A 19,532-nucleotide genomic window follows, 5' to 3' on the forward strand; every position below is an offset into this window, starting at 1 on the left:
AGGAGCACTGGGGGCACTAAGGACATAGGAAGAGGCACTAAGGACATAGGAAGGAAGGAGGGAGGGAATAGAAAGGGACAATCTTTGTTTTGTTCTATTTCTATCATTTAAATTTCTCCAGAATTCTACTGTTCAACGACTCCCCCTTCTGCTTCTATTCCTTTCTCTCCTCTCTTCTACCTTCCAAAGTATTTAGATCAATGCTGTCTTGTTAAAATGTTTATTTTATTTTTATTTTTCCTCTAACTCTACTTTTCACTTCTCTATTACCCTCCAGGTACTTTAGTTAGATTGTGAGCCTTCGGGACAGTAAGGGAATTTTTCAAGTACCTTTCCTATTTCTAATCTTAATGTATATTTTCTGTAAACCGCTTAGAACCTAACGGATGTAGCGGTATATAAGAAATAAATTACATTACATTACATTACAATTATTGTGCCTGAGTGCAGAAATAAAGAAAGAAATGAAAGAAAGGATGCAGTCAGAAGGAAACGCAACCAGAGACTCATGAAATCACCAGACAGCAAAGATAGGAAAAATGATTTTATTTTCAATTTAGTGATCAAAATGTGTCAGTTTTAAGAATTTATATCTGCAATCTATATTTTGCAATATATTTGTCTATTTTTCTATAGTTACTGAGGTGACATTGCATATTTTAAAGTCATCTGCCTTGACATCTTTGAAACCCCCCCCAAATATAAATAATTAACATTTTCTCTGGGTATAGTGTGCTTTGTGGGTTTAAAAAAAAAATAAATTTTATGATTACCATTATGAATTAATAAGATATTATGTGGAAATGAATGGAAAAAATTGGGGGAGGGGCTAGGGCAGGACTGACAATTAATACATGTCCCGGTTTTGATGAAAAAAAAAAAATGATCACGTTAAACATTTTCCACTTGTTGCTGGTTTTAGCACACAAGCAGGCACCCTTCTGACGTCAGTTCCTGGTCGCGGGACCAGGATGTGACCTCAGAAGGGAGCCGAAGCTAGCAACAGGTGAAAGATTCTGTTCTGCTCAGGCTTGGGGAAGAGTGGAGGGCGGGCGGGCGCCATCCTCCCTGGCTACGTCACTGCCTGCACTTGCTCTCTGGGCCGGCGGATGCAGCAATCCGGATCAGCGGGTAAATCAGGTGATCTCAGACGCTGCTGGTTCCATGCACGTGCCAGCGTGAGCCAACGCGTGCAGCGAGCAAGTGCGGCTGCGCTGAATTCTTGACGGGAGGAGGAGGCGGTACTTAGGTAGGTGAGTGGGTCACCGGGCAGCTTGGACACGCCTTCAGAAAGCCCGCCCAAATCTCGTTCCTGTGACGCGCTTTGACTTTGAAGTTCCTCGCGATAGGCTTTCCTTTTTCCGGCCTCCTCTGACGCAACTTCCTGTTTCCGGCGAAGTGGGAGAGGAGTTGTTTCTGAAGGGACGGTGCTGTATTGTTGGTGGGTAACCCTCGTGTGTGTGTGATGGGAGGATCGCGGAGAGGAGAGGAGGGGGTTAGACATTGTAGAGCGAGGAGATTGGAAGAGAAAGGGGAGAGAGGGCAGATCTTTCCCTCCGAGTCTCCAAAGGCGCGTGGCGAGGGGTGCTTGGCGCGTGAGGGCAGCCGAATGCGCGTGACTTGGTATCTCTGTTACGGTTCTCACTGGTTCAGCTTTGGAAAGTTTTTTTTTGGGGGGAGGGGAGGGGGACGATAAGCTGTACAGGGTCCATTTCAACCGCTGCTAAGCTCATTGGACGGCCCATAGGTCTTTACTGCTTTCATTTATTATGTTGCTAAGAACTTGATCGGCAAATAAGGCAGTACGGTATATCAAATAATAAATAGCTTTATTTATATCCCGTCATACCTGACTAGGGTTCTGTTTGCATCAGCAATGTAAAGAATTATTTTAGAGCCAAATAAGAATTTGATTTTTTTTCAAAATACAAGCAATTTTTTTTTTTGTTTTTTTTAGTGCGATTTATCACTAATTAAATGGTAGTTTACAGTGTATTTAGGGGCCCTTTTACTAAAGCTTAGCACACACTAATGATGAGTTACAGATCTGATCTGTAGTCTTTTTACCTTGGATTTGGGAAAGCATATAATTCAATCAATAAACCAAATATATCAAACTCTCAAATATTACTAAAAGTTTCAAAATGCTAAGATGCCCTTTAGCTTTATGTGAACTAACAAAATAAGTGTACACAATATGCTGCACATTCTTATTTTATACCTACAGGCACTTAGCGCAGGTTAATATGAATATGTCCATTTTTCTGCAACTTGAATTCAATAGAGGTAGGTTTTGTCAGACAAATCTGCTCAATTTTTTTGACTGGGTGACCAGAGAATTGGATAGACAGAGTGAGCTAGATGTGGTGTATTTAGATTTAAGCAAAGCCTTTGACAGTATTCTACACAGACGTCTAATAAATAAACTGAGTGCCCTCGAGATGGGTCCCAAAGTGACAAGCTGGGTCAAGAACTGGTTGAGTGGAAGGCGACAGAGGGTAATGATCAATGGAGATCGCTCTGAGAAAAGGGATGTTAAAAGTGGTATGCCTCAAGGTTTGGTTTTTGGCCTGTTGTTTTTAACATTTTTGTAAGCAATAATTACTGAAGGGCTGTCGGGTAAGATTTGCCTCTTTACAGATGATACTAAAATCTGCAGTTGAGTAGGTACCCTTGATGGTGTGAATAACACAAGGAAGAACTTAGCAAAGCTTGAAAAATGGTATGAAGTTTTGATGGCTAAGATTTAATGCTAAGAAATGTAAGATCATGCATTTGGACTGCAAAAATCTGAGGGAATGGTACAATTTAGGGGGTGAAGAACTTTGTGCATGAATGAAGAGCAGGACTTGGGTGTGATAGTTTGTGATGAGATGGTCAAACAAGTTGAAAAGGTGATGGCGAAAGCTAGAAGGATGCTAGGTTGCATAAGGAGAGGTATAACTAACAGGAAAAAGGTGGTATTGATGCCCCTGAATAAGACTGGTGAGGCATCATTTAGAATATTGTATACAATTCTGGAGACTGCAGCTTAAAAAAGATATAAACAGGATGGAGTAGGTCCAGAGGAAGACTACTAAAATGGCTGTTGCTCTTTTTCAAGACGTATGGGGACAGTCTTAAAAATCTCAATATTTAAACTTTAGAGGAAAGGTGGGTGAGAGGAGATATGATAGATGTTTAAATACCTACATGGAATAATGCACATGAGGCAAATCTTTCATTTGAAATGAAACTCTAGAATGAGAGGGTAGAGGATGAAGTTAAGAGGTGATAAGCACAGGAGTAATCTAAGGAAATACCATATTTATACAGAAAGGTTGGTAGATGTGTGGAATAATCTCCCGATAGAGGCAGTGGGGACAGAGACTATGCCTGAGTTCAAGAAAGTGTAGAACAGATGTGGGATCTCTTTGAGAGAGGAGGAGATAGAAACATAGAAGATGACGACAGAAAAGGGCTACAGCCCATCAAGTCTGCCCACTCTGCTTACCCACCCCCTGTCTATGCCCTAATGACTCAATTTCCTTATCTTGACCCTCGTAGGGATCCCACATGGGTATCCCATTTATTCTTAAAGTCTGGCACGCTGTCTGCCTCGATCACCTGCACTGGAAGCTTGTTCCAATGATCAACCACTCTCTCTGTGAAGAAATACTTTCTGGTGTCGCCATGAAATTTTCTGCCCCTGAGTTTGAGCGGGTGCCCTCTTGTGGCCGAGGGTCCCTTGAGAAAGAAAATATCATCTTCCACTTCGACACGTCCCGTGAGGTACTTAAATGTTTCGATCATGTCTCCCCTCTTCCTACGTTCCTCAAGAGTGTAGAGCTGCAATTTGTTCAGTCTCTCTTCGTACGAGAGACCCTTGAGCCCCGAGATCATCCTGGTGGCCGTCCGTTGAACCGATTCAATTCTGCGCACATCTTTACTGTAATGTGGCCTCCAGAATTGCACACAGTACTCCAGTTGAGGTCTCACCATGGCCCTGTACAACGGCATTATGACTTCAGGCTTTCGGCTGACAAAACTTCTATTGATACAACCCAATATCTGCCTTGCCTTAGATGAAGCCTTCTCCACTTGATTGGCAGTTTTCATGTCTGCACTGATGATTACTCCTAAATCTCGTTCTGCTGAAGTCCTAGTTAAAGTTTCTCCGTTCAAGAAGTACGTCCTGCATGGATTTCCGCTTCCGAGGTGCATTGACCTTACATTTCTTAGCATTGAAGCCTAGCTGCCAGGTTGAGGACCAACTTTCCAATGTAAGCAGGTCCTGCGCCATATAATTCTGTAAACTGCATTCACTTACTATATTACATAGTTTGGCGTCATCGGCGAATAGTGTTATTTTACCTGAAGCCCTTGAGTCAGATCCCCTATGAATATGTTGAAAAGGAGTGGACCCAGGACCGAGCCCTGCGGCACTCCACTGGTCACCTCCGATGTTTTAGAGAGGGTACCATTAACCACCACCCTCTGAAGTCTGCCACTCAGCCAATCATTGACCCATGCAGTTAGTGTCTCTCCTAACCCCATCGATTCCATCTTGCTTAGCAGCCTGCGGTGTGGGACACTGTCAAAAGCTTTCCTGAAGTCCAGGTACATGACGTCCAAAGACTCTCCCAAGTCCAACTTTCTTGTTACCCAGTCAAAGAAGCTGATGAGATTGGATTGGCAGGACCTACCCTTGGTGAATCCATGCTGACTGGGATCCCGAAGATTCCCTTCATTCAAGATCGTGTCCAATTTGCTTTTAATTAGTGTTTCCATGAGTTTGCACACTATTGATGTGAGACTCACCGGTCTATAATTCGCAGCCTCTGCCCTGCAACCCTTTTTATGCAAAGATAATGGATTCTGTGGATGGGCAGACTGGATGGGCCATTTGGCCTTTATTTGCCTTCATATTTCTGTGTCTTGTCTGCCATCTGCAATGTCCTTTCATCATGTGTTCAGCTGCTCAAGCATCTTATTTATTTAAAACATGTTTATCCCACATATCACAAAAATCTATGCATGTTACAATACATACACAAATAATAATAATAACAGTTTATATGCCGCAGGACCATGAAGTTCTATGCGGTTTACAATGATTAGAAATGCTACAAATTTTCAGCTATTCCTCCACTGGAAAGGCCAGCAGAGTTCACGTTGGAGTCTATTTAGAAGGCTTTAGACTCCTTGTACCAGCTCTGTGCAGGAACTCTACCACTGGTCAAGGATCATGGAAAAAAGATTCAAGAACTACAGGAAGGAATGAAGACACAGGGGATAAGAGTGGACTCCTTGGACCAACAGGTTCAAGGGATACAAAAATCTCAAGTTACCTTAATGCAGGATAGATTATTGCTAGTAAGGAAAGTTGAGACTATGGAAAACTATACCAAAATGCTTAATTTAAGAATTCTTAACTTTCTTAAGGTTCTGGCAATGTCTCCTAGAGACCTATTTAACAAATTTTTAAAGGAAGTGTTTAAATACCCTGAGTCTGGACTTCCACCTTTACATAGGATATATTTCCTTCCAATATCTTAGAAGGCTTTGCAACCAGAGGCGCTACCTGATTCGACGAGTGCAATGGACTTAACAAGAATATTGGAAACCTCAGTGGATGAAGCCATTTCATATTCTACACTTCTGGTGACTTTTGTCTTTCAACAAGACAAAGAGGCACTTAGGCTTTTTTTAGGCTTAAAGAGGTGACCTTTATGGATTCTAAGATTTATATCTTCTCAGATGTTTCTAAGATAACCCAGACTAGAAGGAGAGAGTTCCTGCAATTGAGACAATCTGTACTGCCTTTGGGTGCTAAATTTCAACTTAGATACTCTTGCAAATGTTTGATCCTTTTGGATCAACATTCTTATATTTTCTTTTACCCTTCTCAGTTACGATTTTTCCTTGAGGGAAAAGGAGTAATCCCTCCCAGTACCTCCACGCGGACTTAGTCCTTAATAATATAGAAGATGTACACTGCACTATTGATATACTTAATTTTCATATTACTTTGATATCTATCAGATCCCATGATGGAATGTGTATTGCTCCTCCTAAATTGAGGACTTATCTTTAGAGAGATCACTTAATTCTTAGGGAATATATATTTTATTTTCTTGTTTAATCATGTGTAATCTCTCTTTTTTCCTTTATATAGATATTGTTATTGTATATCTATAAATTGAATTAAAAAAAATAAAAATAGAAATGCTACAAATTGAGTAGAACTGACAAGTAAAACTAGTGAATAGCGGCTCTAGAGATCAATTACAGTGGGGAAGATTGTACAAATATGCTGCCTAAGTACTCCTGGAACAGATATGTTTTTAGGTGTCTCTTGAATTCTCCATAAGTATTAGCATGCAGAAGTAATCGTTCCAGGTCTTTACCCCATAATGCTGCCTGATATGAGAGAAGATGATGATGGTGACTTTTTTGACTTTTGTGAATTTGCATCTTTTAACCAGTGGGGATATAAAATTCAAGTGTGAGCTTCTCTTATGTCTATTGGTTGGGAAGGAGAAAAGGTCATTTATATATTTAGGTTCTAAACCGAACAGTACCTTAAAGCAGAAGCAACCGAACTTAAACTTCACATGCGCCTCCATCGCAACCAATGCAGGAGTCGGTAGGAAGGAGTTACATGGTCAAATTTCTTCAACCCAAAAATCAGTCTGACCGCTGCGTTTTGCACCAGTAGTAATCGCTGTATATTGTAATCAGTTGTAATCGCTGTATAAGGACCCTCCTTAGGTATCTGAGCCAATCGGGGAATTAGGCTCCGCCCAGGATACAAGGGGGAGGGGACAGCTCACATATACAGAGATGGAACCTGCAGGGGCCGAGGAAGATGGGGGAAGTGCCCATGGGGATGGGACAGAGCTTGAGGAGACAGGGACAAACTTTGTCACTGTGTCATTCTCTACTTGGCACACACTTTTTTTTTAAATTTCTTACAGTTTGGGAAAATGCCTAAAAAAAAGACTGGTGCACGGAAGAAAGCTGAAAGTCGCAGGGAACGTGAAAAGCAGCTAAGAGCAGCAAGAGGACATGTAGATTTAGCTAAACATCCTTGCAATGCTTCAATGGTAAGTATGTGGCCACTTAAAACAACTGGTTGTTGCTATTTAGTAAACCCAACTCTGAAATACTCCATTCACTTTTATGGTATGCTATCATCTTCTCTCTCCTCCTTTTGTCCACCATCTTCTCTTTTTAAAAAAAAAAATTTATGAAACAATGCAAAGAAAAAAAAAATACAGGCATTTCAGTAAGATTATACCCAGCTTGTCCTTATGTCTGTGTGGTCCAGATAGATAATCTGATTATTGAAGAGAAGATTTGGCACTAGATAGTTGCGCTCCAACCCATCTATATATCCCAGACTAGCTGCCTTTTTAGCCCTATTTTAAAATTGATTTTACACTGTTTTGATGAGAGTAGTTTTAAGGTAAATATTTAAAAATCATTAAGTGTAATTTTCATGGTCATCTTAGTAGTCCAATGTCACACATAATGTACTGTATGGATGGTTATATGGAAGAGTTGGTAAAATATCACTTTTTTTGCAGCTTAATTTACCACAGTACTGCTTGTTAGTGGCTCCTGTGGTAAATGAAGAACACAACTTACAATCAATCTTGCAAGCTGCATTAGTTAAAATGTTCTGCATGGATCCCCCCTCTTTCAGGGGTTTCATTAGTGTCTAACAGCTGAGGCATGTATGTAAAAGGCATCATGTATGCAGGTAAATTAGGGAAATCCCTTGTTTTCAAATTCACTAAGCTTTGGAATAAATTCCCTGCCCCGCTGCAGAACCTAGGCTCATTCCAATTATTCCGAAAGCATCTGAAAACCTGACTTTTCTCCAAAACGTAAAGCTATCTATTTAAAATGTAAAGCTAGCTATCCTCTTCATAACCTCTCATTTCTTATTATGTCCTTCCCTCATTTATTGAATTACCTGTAAACCGTGCCGAGCTCTATAGAGATGATGCGGTATACAAACTTAAGGTTTAGTTTAGTTTAACAATAAAGCAATTTTAAAATTGACCTTATTTTTCCATGAATGACGCAGTTTGTGAAGTTTAACACAGGCTATTTTTATTTTATGTGCATAACGTGTCTTGCATTTTGCATATCAGTATTATGTAATGTGTTATGGTAAGCTAATGCATGATTTTGCCACTAAACAAGCTTGAAGATGCAAATATAGTGCATTATTCTATTAAGATGTGTTAACTACCACAGGATGTCCTTCACTTATCAGTCTGTCTCCATGTAAACAGGCCTAGTGATTTCTATTCAGGTCAAAGTTGTATCAGTGAATATAACTCCAAGAAAAAAGTAAAGTAATGGACTTGTAAATTTACAAGAAAATTATGATAAAGTTTTATATATCTTTTGAAGCTGCCTGATTTTTTTATTTACATCTGCTTAATATAACTTTATGTGTTTACTTTTTTTCAGGAGTGTGATAAATGCCAAAGGTAATTTTTTTCTGAGGAAACTTCATTTAAATGTGTGGTGTTAGAAACATTCTGGAGAACTCTGGGAAGACAGAAGCTCAAATGAAAGCGTGTGTGAGATGGTAGGAAAGGGAAGAATTCTGGTAAAATACCTAATGGAATGGAAGGCTTTAGTGGGTTCCATTTGCTATGTAACCTGACTAGTTTTCCTTTGTAATTTATTGGATTCTTTGTATTTGTGTTATAATCATGTGATGATATACTATGAGGCTCTGTAAATTTATTTGATTTATAAACTCTCTCTTTTTGAAGAGATTCACCCAAGGTAGTGTACAGCAGGTTGCATGTTCTCCGTTGATGAGCAGAATTCAGTTAATTATACAGGGGGGTAATTGTCATCTAAAGATGCCAGGACAGAAGAGTTATTCATATCTAGTGAGCATGACTTCCACATGTACAGGCCCATCAGTCTCTTCTGCTTTTTCTTTCATGTAAGATCAGCAAAGTGGAAAACTAGTTCTTGCTTACAGAATTTCTGAAGCGAGTTTTTGTTTTGTGTTACCAGTGCTGCCCTCATCATTTTTTAAAATATTTTTCTATTTCTTTCTTTCTTTTTTAAGGTAAGAAAAAATATCTTTCCCTTTTAGTTTTTTTTCCTCTTTTTTTAAATTTTTTAAATAAATTCTTTATTAATTTTTAACACTTAGAATAAGTGAAACAGTATATAACATCAATTTGTACTTAAATACATCACTTAATAGTTTCCAAGTTTATTCAATATTTGATTAATCGCTTATTCAACATTCTAAGCGATGTACATAATATAATAATAACAAAAGTTAATGGGGGAGACTGACAATTTCATGTTAAAAAAACGAAAACAAAACACTTGAGACGAACATGAAGTATAAAGGGGAAGGAGAAGTGAAAGAAATACAATTTTGAAAAGGCTAAAGAAAACATTTATGGTAAACAACATTAGGAAAGGAAGAACAAATGGAGGCTAAAATAGTACATATGTGATCTATAAAAAACTTTGGTCGGGTCATACATACTGGTAATCTCAGCTGTCAAATGCATCTTTAAAAAGAAAACATTTGAGCTTACTTTTAAATTTAACCAAATCTAATTCATCACGAATATTGATTGGAAGTAAATTCCAGGTTTGAGGTGCTGTGACGGAGAAGATTGAATTTCGCCGTGTATTTATGATTTTTAAAGAAGGGACTGTCAAAAGATGTTGATCAATAGATCTAAGAGATCTAAGTGGGGTATAGGGGATCAAAACTCTGTAAATAAAAGAGGGAGACTTACAAAGAAGGCTTTTAAAAACTAATACGTTTAATTTGTAGGTTATTCGATGTGCTACAGGGAGCCAATGTGCTTCCCTGAGTAGCGGAGTAACGTGATCGAATTATTTTGCGTTTTTTATAAGTTTTATAGAAGCATTTTGTATGATCTGTAAACGACGTATTTCTTTTAAAGCAATACCTTTGAACAGTGCATTACAGTAATCAATTTTTGAGATTACCAAAGAATGAACTAAAATATTTATGGATTTAGGGGATAGAAATTTAGAAACTGAACGAATTTGCCGTAGTCGAAAAAATGTGGATCTAACAATACTATTAATGTGTTCGTGGTAAGTGAGTTTATTATCAAAAATAACTCCTAGGATCTTGATGCTTTTTGTTAATGGTAATTGGAGAAAGCAGCTTTTGGTCATCCTTCCATGGGAAGAACATAACATTCGTTTTTTCAATGTTTAAGGCTAGCCTGTTAGTCTCTAGCCATTGATGAACAAGCTCAAGTTTCCTATTGACAGATGCTATTTCGTCAGGGTTATTATATTCTAGCTGGTGTATAAGCTGAATGTCATCTGCATATGCATAGACATGAAAGCTAATGGATTGGCAAAGGGTCAGAAGTGGCGCTAAGAAAATATTAAATAATAAAGGAGAAAGAATGGAACCTTGAGGAATACCATATGAAGCTGAAAATACGTTTGATGTACTATTATTAAAGGTTACGACTGAAGAACGGTTAGTAAAGTAAGATTTAAACCAAGAGAAGACCTGATCAGTGATTCCGATGGACTGTAGTCTTTCCATAAGAAGGCTATGGTCGATGGTATCGAAAGCTGATGACAAATCAAGAGAGATCAGAAGAACCGACTTATGGTGGTCTAAAAAATAAAGTATTGATGTAGACATGCCTAATAAGGAATGTTCGGTTGAGTGATGCTGCCTAAAACCAGTTTGATTAGGATGCAAGATATTGGTTTTTTCAACAAATTCGGCAAGTTGATTAAAGACTACCTTCTCTGTTAGCTTTGCTAAAAAAGGAATGTTAGCAATAGGTCTGTAGTTCGAATGAACCTCAGAGCTGATTCTATAGTCTTTGATGATGGGATGAATAATGGATTTCTTCCAATCTAATGGCATGGTGCTTTCTTGGAGACTTTTATTCATCAGAGCATGAATAAATGGACCAAAAATAGGGAAGTATTGCTTACAGATGATAGGTGGAATTTTTTCAGTTTGTGAACCTTTAGTATTAAGGGTTTTAATAAGGGATTCTATTTCTGTCAAGCTAGGGAGCTTAAATTGAGAACATTTAGAGGAAAATAGAAGTGGGGTAAGTTGATCAGATGCAGGGTCGAGGATAGATTGTGAATTGAAATTTGTCCTAATAAAGGTTTATTTATTTTATTTATTTATTTATTTAGATTTTTATCCCGTCCTCCCAGTAGTTCAGAACGGTCTACAAGTGAACATACACAATGGAGAGTAATTTGACATATAAGAAGTACAACAGGTTTAAATGTTTGGACTACAAGAATGTGATGTAATTTAAATAAAGGGAGAATAAGCAAATTAAGAGTAGACTTTAAATATAAGTAGTTTAGCTTAAGAACAGTTCTATGAGTAGATACAGTTTGTCAGTGTAAGGACTAAGAGAGGACTATACTGAAATTTAGGGAGAAGATAGGCAGGGGAGAGAGGAGAGAGGGGGTTTAAGGGGGGGAGAAGACAGAGGGTGATCTTTAGTTGAAGAGGAGGGTCTTTATCAATTTGCGGAATGTTAATAATGAGTTCTGTTGTCTGAGTTGAGGGGGGAGTTGGTTCCAGAGGTGTGGAATGAAGTGGCTGTAGGACCGTTTGCGGGCAGTTTCTGTGAGGAGGGACCTTCCGGGGGGGGGGTGCATAGGCGTATCTCCGATTTTGAGCGGAGGGTGCGAGTGGGGGTGTAGATGGGAAGCTTGGATTTTATGTAGGAGGGGGTGGTGGAATAAATTGTCTTGTGGGCAATTGTCAGGGCCTTGAAGGCACAGCGCTGGCTAATTGGGAGCCAGTGTTCAGCACGGAGTGCTGGGGAGATGGGATCGTGGTAGTTGAGGTTGTGTAGGAGGCGGATAGCTGCATTTTGGACCCGTTGAAGACGTTTGAGATTATTTTTGGTTAGTCCATTAAATAGGGAGTTACAATAATCCATTCTGGAGAGGACATATGCGTAGAGGAGTTGGGCGAGGTCCGGTGTGGAGATGTAGGGTTTGATCCTTTTCAGTTGGCGAAGGTAGTAGAAAGAGGTGGAGATTACTTGGGATGTGTGGGCAGATAGGGATAGGTGTCCGTCTAGGGTTACTCCTAGGCTGCGAACCTGATCTGTTGCTGTTAGTAGAGTGGAGTCCCATGCTAGTGTAGGACATGGGTATTTGGTGTTTTTTTTTCTGATCCATAAGAGTTCGGTTTTAGAGGCGTTAAGTTGAAGTTTGTTGTTTGACATCCAAGTTTTCATGTCAGAGAGGCAGTGTTGGAGGTTAGCAATTTGGGACGACCGGTTCTCGCCTAGAGGGAGGAGTAGCTGGATGTCATCTGCATAAGAGTGGATTTTAATGTTATATTTCTTCGCTATATCGATGACAGGCCTGATGTAGAGGTTGAATAGGAGGGGGGATAGAAGGGCGCCTTGAGGAACACCATATTTGATAGGCTTGGGGTTAGATTTATGTATCCCTAGTAGGACAGTCTGGGTCCTTTGATGGAGGAAGGAGGTGATCCATTGGAGGGCTGTGTCCTTGATTCCGATGTCGTAGAGTCTGGATGTGAGGAGATGGTGGTCGACTGTGTCAAAGGCAGCGCTGAGGTCTAGTAGGACTAGTAGGGCATCACAGCCTTTGTCGAGTATTGACCAGCTGTCATCAATGATATCAAGGAGTACTGATTCTGTGCTGTGGCCTTTTCGGAAGCCGGATTGGGCTGGAGATAGAGCAGCTTGTTCTTCAATGAACGTGTGTAGTCGGTGGAGTACAATTCGTTCAAGGAGTTTGGAGACAAATGGGAGGTTGGAGACTGGGCGATAGTTGCCAGGTTCGTTAGGATCAAGGGTGGGTTTTTTGAGAGTGGGTTTGATAATAGCTGACTTCCAGCTGAGGGGAACAGTCCCAGTGGTTAGAGAGGTGTTAATGATGGGGAGGATGGATTCTGCCATGGCATCTTCTGTGGATAGCAGGAGGCTGGACGGGCAGGGGTCGAGGATGGTGTTGGAGGGTTTGAGTTCTCTCAGTGTTTCGAGAACCTCAGTATGAGTGGCTATATGAAATTGGGAGAGAGCGGCGGAAGAGGTGGTATTTGGAGTCGGCTGGGGCTGAGTAGGAGCGGGTTTGGTGTTGGCGTCAAGATTATCTCGAATGGTTTGTACTTTGGACTGGAAGAAGTTCGAGAGAGTCTCGCTATCGAGTTCTGTTTGGTTGCTGTGATTATTTCTTTGGGCGTTAGTGAAGAGTTGGTTTGTGAGGGTGAACAGTTGTTTAGATCTAGAAGAGGCTAGTTGTAGGAGGCGAGAGTAGTAGGTCTTTTTTGCTTCTAGAATGGCTGCTTTGTAGGTGATGGATATGTTATTCCAGTGGGCTTTGGTTTCTGTGCACGGGTGTTTGATCCAGATCCTTTCTGCTTTTCTCAGTGATCGTTTTATGGATCGGAGGTCATTAGTTTACCAGGGGGCAGGTGCTTTGTTGGTGATTTTTTGGGTTGTTTTTGTCTGGACAAGGCTATTATAGAGGGATTGGATGTTGGAGTGCCATGTGGAGGCTGCCAGGTCAATGGAGTGGGGATGTTGGGTGCAGGTTTCATTTAGGGTGCAAATACCCGCGGCCATGGCTTGAGGGCTGACCGAATTAGGGAGTTGACGTAGGGTGGGGGGGTAGGATCTTTACGCAGGGTTAGGGTAGTTTCGAGTGGGAGTTCGAATTCAATGAGGTAGTGGTCTGACCATGGGACAGGTGTGGTAGTATAAGTTTGTTGGGGCTCTGCAGTTGGGTCTCTGAGGGTGAAGAGCAAGTCTAAGATGTTGCCTGCTGAGTGCGTGGGGGTGGTAATAGCTTGGTGGAATCCCAGGTCAGAGAGGGAGGAGAGGAAGTTGTCAATTTGTCCTGAAGTGTTGGGGTAGTCTGGGAAATTGAAATCTCCCAGGATTGTCACGTGTTTGTGTGAGATAGATAGTTCGGTGATGAATTCGAGGAAAGTCTCTAGGGTTATTTTATCTATGAAATAATTTGCCAATTCTTGAGCAGTTGGTAGATTGGTATTTATCTGATTTGACCGTTTGGTATTAGGTTGTATTGATTTAAGAATTGATAAGAGTAGAAGGGTTTCGAGCTTTTTCAATTAGTTGAGAAAAATAATCCATTTTTGCCTTGTTAATTTTAGATTTATAATATCTTGAATGTTCTTTAAATTTTTCTAAGTTAACTATGGGTTTTTGGTGTCTCCATCTGCGCTCCAATGATCGCAGTTGTTTTTTTATGATGTTCAGTTCAGCTGAGAACCAAGGATTTTGCGTTTTCCGAGCGGTAATAGTTTTAGTTTGGGGTGGTGCTAATTTATCTAATAGAGATGTGATATTTCTGTTCCAACGAGAGAGGGAGTCGTCTAATGGACCTGTAATAATTTCGGACAGTTCTAGGTCGAAAACAGAAATTATAGATTCGGATGAAAGTTTACGCAAGTCTCTCGAAACGAAGGTTTTATGAGCAGAAGAAACCATAAAATGTGGGCAACTATAAATTAATGAAAAACTCTATTTGTACCATTCAATTTGTACCATCTTTTAATCTTTGTAAACCGCATAGAACTTCACGGTCCTGCTGTATATAAACTGTTATTATTATTATTTCAGACCCCATATCCCTCTCCCTCCCTATTCAATAACTTTCATCAAACCCAAGAAAATGTATAATAACCTCCCCACATTGTTTACACTCGAAAGAAAACCTTTTTCCTCTCTTTTTCATTATGTAGCCATGGGGCAGACTAAACTAGGATTCTTTGCCTGCTCTGCCCGCAATAGAAGGATGGCAAACAACCCCCTGTGAGATCTTTGTCATCTGTCTGGGTCCTGCTTAATAGCACAATAGTTGCAACAAGCGCAGAAGGAAATTTCCCAGAGCTCAGAAACAGGGCCTCTGCCAATTTCACAAACAATGTGAAGCTAAGAAACGCACGTTAAGCCTTCAGGACAGAAGCAGATTGGCTTTGCACAGCCCAGCAGATCTTACTTGTATATTGCCCTCTGTCCCCTCGTACAATAGCTAAGAGAGCCTTGCCATGAGACGGGAGAGCACAAAACCTTTATGGAATAGGCTTGTCTTATCCAGTATGCATTAACCATGGGATTGGTTTCTTAGTTAGGTCTATCCTCCCATAACACTATAAGCCAAAACTGCTCAGAAATTTCAAAGAAGCCCAGTTAATTCTCAATGTACTGCACTAGCCTCTACAAAAGTGATTTCTCTTCCTCTAGAACAGTGTATCGCAAACTGTGTGCTGCGGTGAGATTCCTGATGTGCTATGAAACACCGGCGAGGAGGAGGAGCACCGGCTGACTGCCTACAGGACATGCCTGTCGCAGCAAGAGGCATGTCCTAGCAGTCAGCCAGCACTGGAGAGGGTAGTTGATGCCTCCTTATAGAGGTGGTGAATGCAAAAACTGGGACGGAATTAAAAAAATGCCTTAAGCACAAAGAATCTCTAAATAGAAAGAGGATAGTATCAACACACAACTCAACAGACCAAAAACCTATAACTTAATTTATGATGCACAGCAGTGGTACCTAAATGGAAGCCCAGCAGTGGAGAATTGAAAACTATGTCAGATAGACTTCTAGGATCTATGTCATGTATAAGGCAAAACTGATCGGGAGGAGCTGGAGTTAGTTTTGATGGTGACTCCAGCAGTGGGGCAGTGTAGCCAATGCTGGAGAGACATACAGTCTTCGTCCCATATGCAGCAAAAAGGAACAGGAGCAATTATGCATATTTTATACCACACTCAGATCATCAGTTCTTACCTGTGTCGGGGGTAAGGAGGAAGACACCTTATATGCTTTGAGAATGAATGTGACGGTCAGGCAGACTGCATAGACCACACGTGTCTTTTTATCTGTCATCATTTACTATGTAATTCCTTAGCTGAGGAGAAACACTAGCTGGCCATCTCAAGCTTTATAGGGGTTTACCTCCCCCCCTTTTAATACCATTAGACTTGATACTCTCTGACATGGCATGTAGTTGCCTAGCTTTCACATTACAAAATTGGCTACTAGATGCTTTGCACTTGGATCCATCTTTTACATAATTTAAGTGTGCCCTTAAGACCTGGCTCTTTAATAAAGCCTGGTTTTCCCGTCTCCTAGGCAGGGGTTCTCAGAACATAGCAAGCCAGTCTAGCTTTAAAGATAGCTACAATGACTATGCATGAGAGAAATTTGTATGTGCTGCCTTCATTTTATGCAAATCTCTCTTGCATATTTATTGTAGGTATCATATGCATACACTGACTTGCTTAGAGTGGAGGCAGTACATGCAAATTTATCTTTTGCATATTAACTGTGGCTATCTTTAAAACCAGACTGGCTTGCTAACCTCTCTTTGTAGTAGATAGGGATGGTATGCTGAACCAAGGATCTTCATCTGCTCCTGCGAGTCTGTTGCAGGATGTCCGGTGCAGTACTCGGAGAGACCCCACAGGAAAGAGACTTGGGAGTACTAGTAGACAAGTCAATAAAGCTGCCCGCGCAATGTGTGGCTGTGGCAAAAAGGGCAAACAGAATGCAAGGAATGATTAAGAAGGGGATCACAAACGGATCAGAGAAGGTTATCATGCCGCTGTACTGGTTCATGGTACGCCCCCACCTGGAATACAGTGTCCAGCACTGGTCGCCGTACACGAAGAAGGACATTGCACTACTCGAAAGGGTCCAGAGAAGAGCGACTAAAATGGTTAAGGGGCAGGAGGAGTTGCCGTAAAGTGAGAGATTAGAGAAACTGGGCCTCTTCTCCCTTGAAAAGAGGAGACTGAGAGGGGACATGATCGAAACATTCAAGATAATGGAGGGAATAGACTTAGTTGATAAAGACAGGTTGTTCACCCTCCAAGATAGAGAGAACGAGAGGGCACTCTCTAAAGTTAAAAGGGGATAGATTCCGTACAAACATAAGGAAGTTCTTCTTTACCCAGAGAGTGGTTGAAAACTGGAGCGCTCTTCCGGAGGCTGTTATAGAGGGAAAACACCCTCCAGGGATTCAAGACAAAGTTAGACAAGTTCCTGCTGAACCAGAACATATGCAGATAAGGCTAGACCCAATTAGGGCAGTGGTGTTTGACCTAAGGGCCGCCGCAGAAGCGGACTGCTGGGTGCGATGGACCACTGGTCTGACCCAGAAGTGGCAATTCTTATGTTCTTATGTACCGATTGCAGTTTTCAGCACCTCCTCCCTGCACTCTGCTGCCTTACTTTTTTTCTTCTGCAAGCGAGCCTGCAGGAGTAACTTTAATCTGCTTGGTTGTCTTTGCTGTTTTTTTTGTGAGTTTTTTTGCATGGGACTTCATGTTCCAGTTATGCTCCAGCGACTTCCCAGCCTGTGTGAAAGACTTCAGTCTGCAGCTGACAGGTGGATCCTGCAGTTTGCTGCTCAGCCAGTCTACTTGAACTATGGAGCTTGAAGTTTTCCTCTATTGTTTGCTCACTCCTTGACTTTGATCATGAGTGCTAGTGTAGGCTGTATGGACACAAATTGTGTTTCTTTGGAGTGCATCCACTGTGTGCTTGCACTTTCCTTCTCCCTTCTTGCAGCATATGGATCCTTGTCCCTGGGGTTGTGGCTCAGTCTGGCAGTGGCCTGACTGACAGCTGAAGATTTAGAAGAGGCAGTGTTCTGGTGGCAGAGGTCTTCTCCAGTTTCCAGCTACCCTTAGAGGAACTGAGGCAGGCTGCAGCACTTCTTCCCAGCGTCTGGTCTTTGGGCAGGGGGGTGGGATTTTTTCTATGTTTGTGGATATATTTTGATGTAGCCTTGTTCTGTGTGAGATAGATCAGGGAGTAAGTGCTGCTGCAAACCAGGGCTAGGACCCTTCTGTTCGCAGACTGTTCAAGTCTGCTGCCCTAACGGGCTGCCTTATTGAGTTTCTGAAGAAGCTGAAACTTGATCCTCTGCAGCCTACTACCCAATGGTCTCTGCTCTCATTCGGAAGGGCCCCTTAAAGGTGACAAAAGCAATATCCAAGTTATATTCTAGGATCAGGAGTTCCAGCTGATGGTTGCTATATCTAAAGTTGACTCATTGATAGCTCAGGTGATAGTGCACACCCTTGCCCAGTGAGGGAGGCGTGGTACTCAAGGATCAACAGGATCACTGGCTGGACATGTTGTGCAAAAGGCAGTTTGAGACCTTGACACTGGCGGTTAAGGCTGCTGCAGCAGCCTTCTTTGTTGCTTGAGTGTGCCATTTTAAGTTATGTTATGGAGGAGTGACTTCAGAGCCACCGTCCCAGCTGTTGCTGGTGGGAGTGGACTATGTGGTTGATGCTCTGAATGACCTGCTTTGGGTAGTAGGTAAGGTCTCTGCTCTTTCTTTGTCTGCCTGCTGGATTTTGTGGATCAGACATTGGGCTGGAGACTCCACGTCCAAAGCCATTTTCAACAGATTTCCTTTCAGGGGCAATATGCTATTTAGCCAGAGATTGGATGATCTCATGGCTAGTGTCCAGGACCACCATCCAAAATCTCTTCCGGCAGCAGTAATCAGGATGTGAAAGGGCAAACCCATGGGTCCTTTCAGGGCTCACGCCGTTAGTGCCTGTTCTCTCGATCCTCATCCCAGAGATCCTTTCAGAGCCCACAACAGAGGTTAACCGGGAATAGAAAGTCCCAGGACTACACCCCTCATCCAGTTGGACAGCCCAAGAAATTCCAATGACACCAGGCTTCCAGCCTCTCCAAGATTGGAGGAAGGCTGCAGGACTTCCTGGATGCTTGGGAAGCTATCACAACTGACCAATGGGTGCTAGAGGTCATCAGGGATGGCTACTGTCAGTCTTAGCATTTTTGGTTGGCCTAACCAAAGTCAGCAAAGGCCTATGGGAGATCATATCATTCATGTCATTGCAAACAGCCTAAATTAAGCAGGCTGACCGGAAAGTGTCGCCCAGGTCCAGGTGATCCTAAGCAGATTGCTTGATATTCAGATGATTGAACGGGTGCCAGATGCATTCTCGAGTTCCAGCAGAAACTCCATATAATTCGTCGTGCCCAAGAAAGAGGATTGGAGGCTGTTCCTGGGCCTCAAGTACATCAACTCGGCTCTCCAAGTTCCCCGTTTTTGGATGGAGACACTTCAGTTGGTCATTACCCCTTTACAGCCAGGGGAGTTCCTGGAAGCTTTGGACCTGATGTAGGCGTATCTACACATCTCCATCTTTGTGGATCACAGGTGTTTCCTGTGATTTCATGTCCTGGAACAGCATTTCTAGTTCATGGCTCTGCCCTTTGGTCTTGCCACAGCACCTCGGACCTTCACCAAGGTGATGGTTGTGGTTGACAGAGAGTAGCGAAGACTCACTAAATTTTGCATGTGCCCATTGCTTGTTACAGTGATAGACACAAGTGCAAAATGAAAAAAAAAACAAAAACAACAATGGGAGAAATGCCCAATATCTCCCGCTGCCGGTGTGTCAGTTGGTGGTGTGAGAGATAGTATCTTTCCGGCAGCCAAAGGGGGCTATAAT

The 19,532-nt window shown here is 41.7% G+C and overlaps 1 protein-coding gene across 2 annotated transcripts in view; it reads left to right on the forward strand.

The window, feature by feature from the left end:
- The first annotated feature begins 1,287 nt into the window (after positions 1-1,287).
- Positions 1,288-19,532, forward strand: part of ZNF330 (zinc finger protein 330) — a 49,465-nt gene continuing 31,220 nt past the window's right edge. Inside the window, exons 1-3 of one of the 2 annotated variants that reach the window (XM_033939778.1) lie at positions 1,288-1,441; positions 6,960-7,088; positions 8,470-8,489. In XM_033939778.1, coding sequence (XP_033795669.1) covers positions 6,969-7,088; positions 8,470-8,489 — 140 coding nt within the window. In that variant the 5' untranslated portion in view covers positions 1,288-1,441; positions 6,960-6,968. Of the gene's footprint in view, positions 1,442-1,602; positions 1,624-6,959; positions 7,089-8,469; positions 8,490-19,532 lie in introns of those variants that run through there. The other variant, XM_033939788.1, reaches the window with a different exon arrangement.

Source organism: Geotrypetes seraphini, chromosome 1 (genome assembly GCF_902459505.1).
Source record: "Geotrypetes seraphini chromosome 1, aGeoSer1.1, whole genome shotgun sequence".
Lineage (NCBI taxonomy): Eukaryota > Metazoa > Chordata > Amphibia > Gymnophiona > Dermophiidae > Geotrypetes > Geotrypetes seraphini.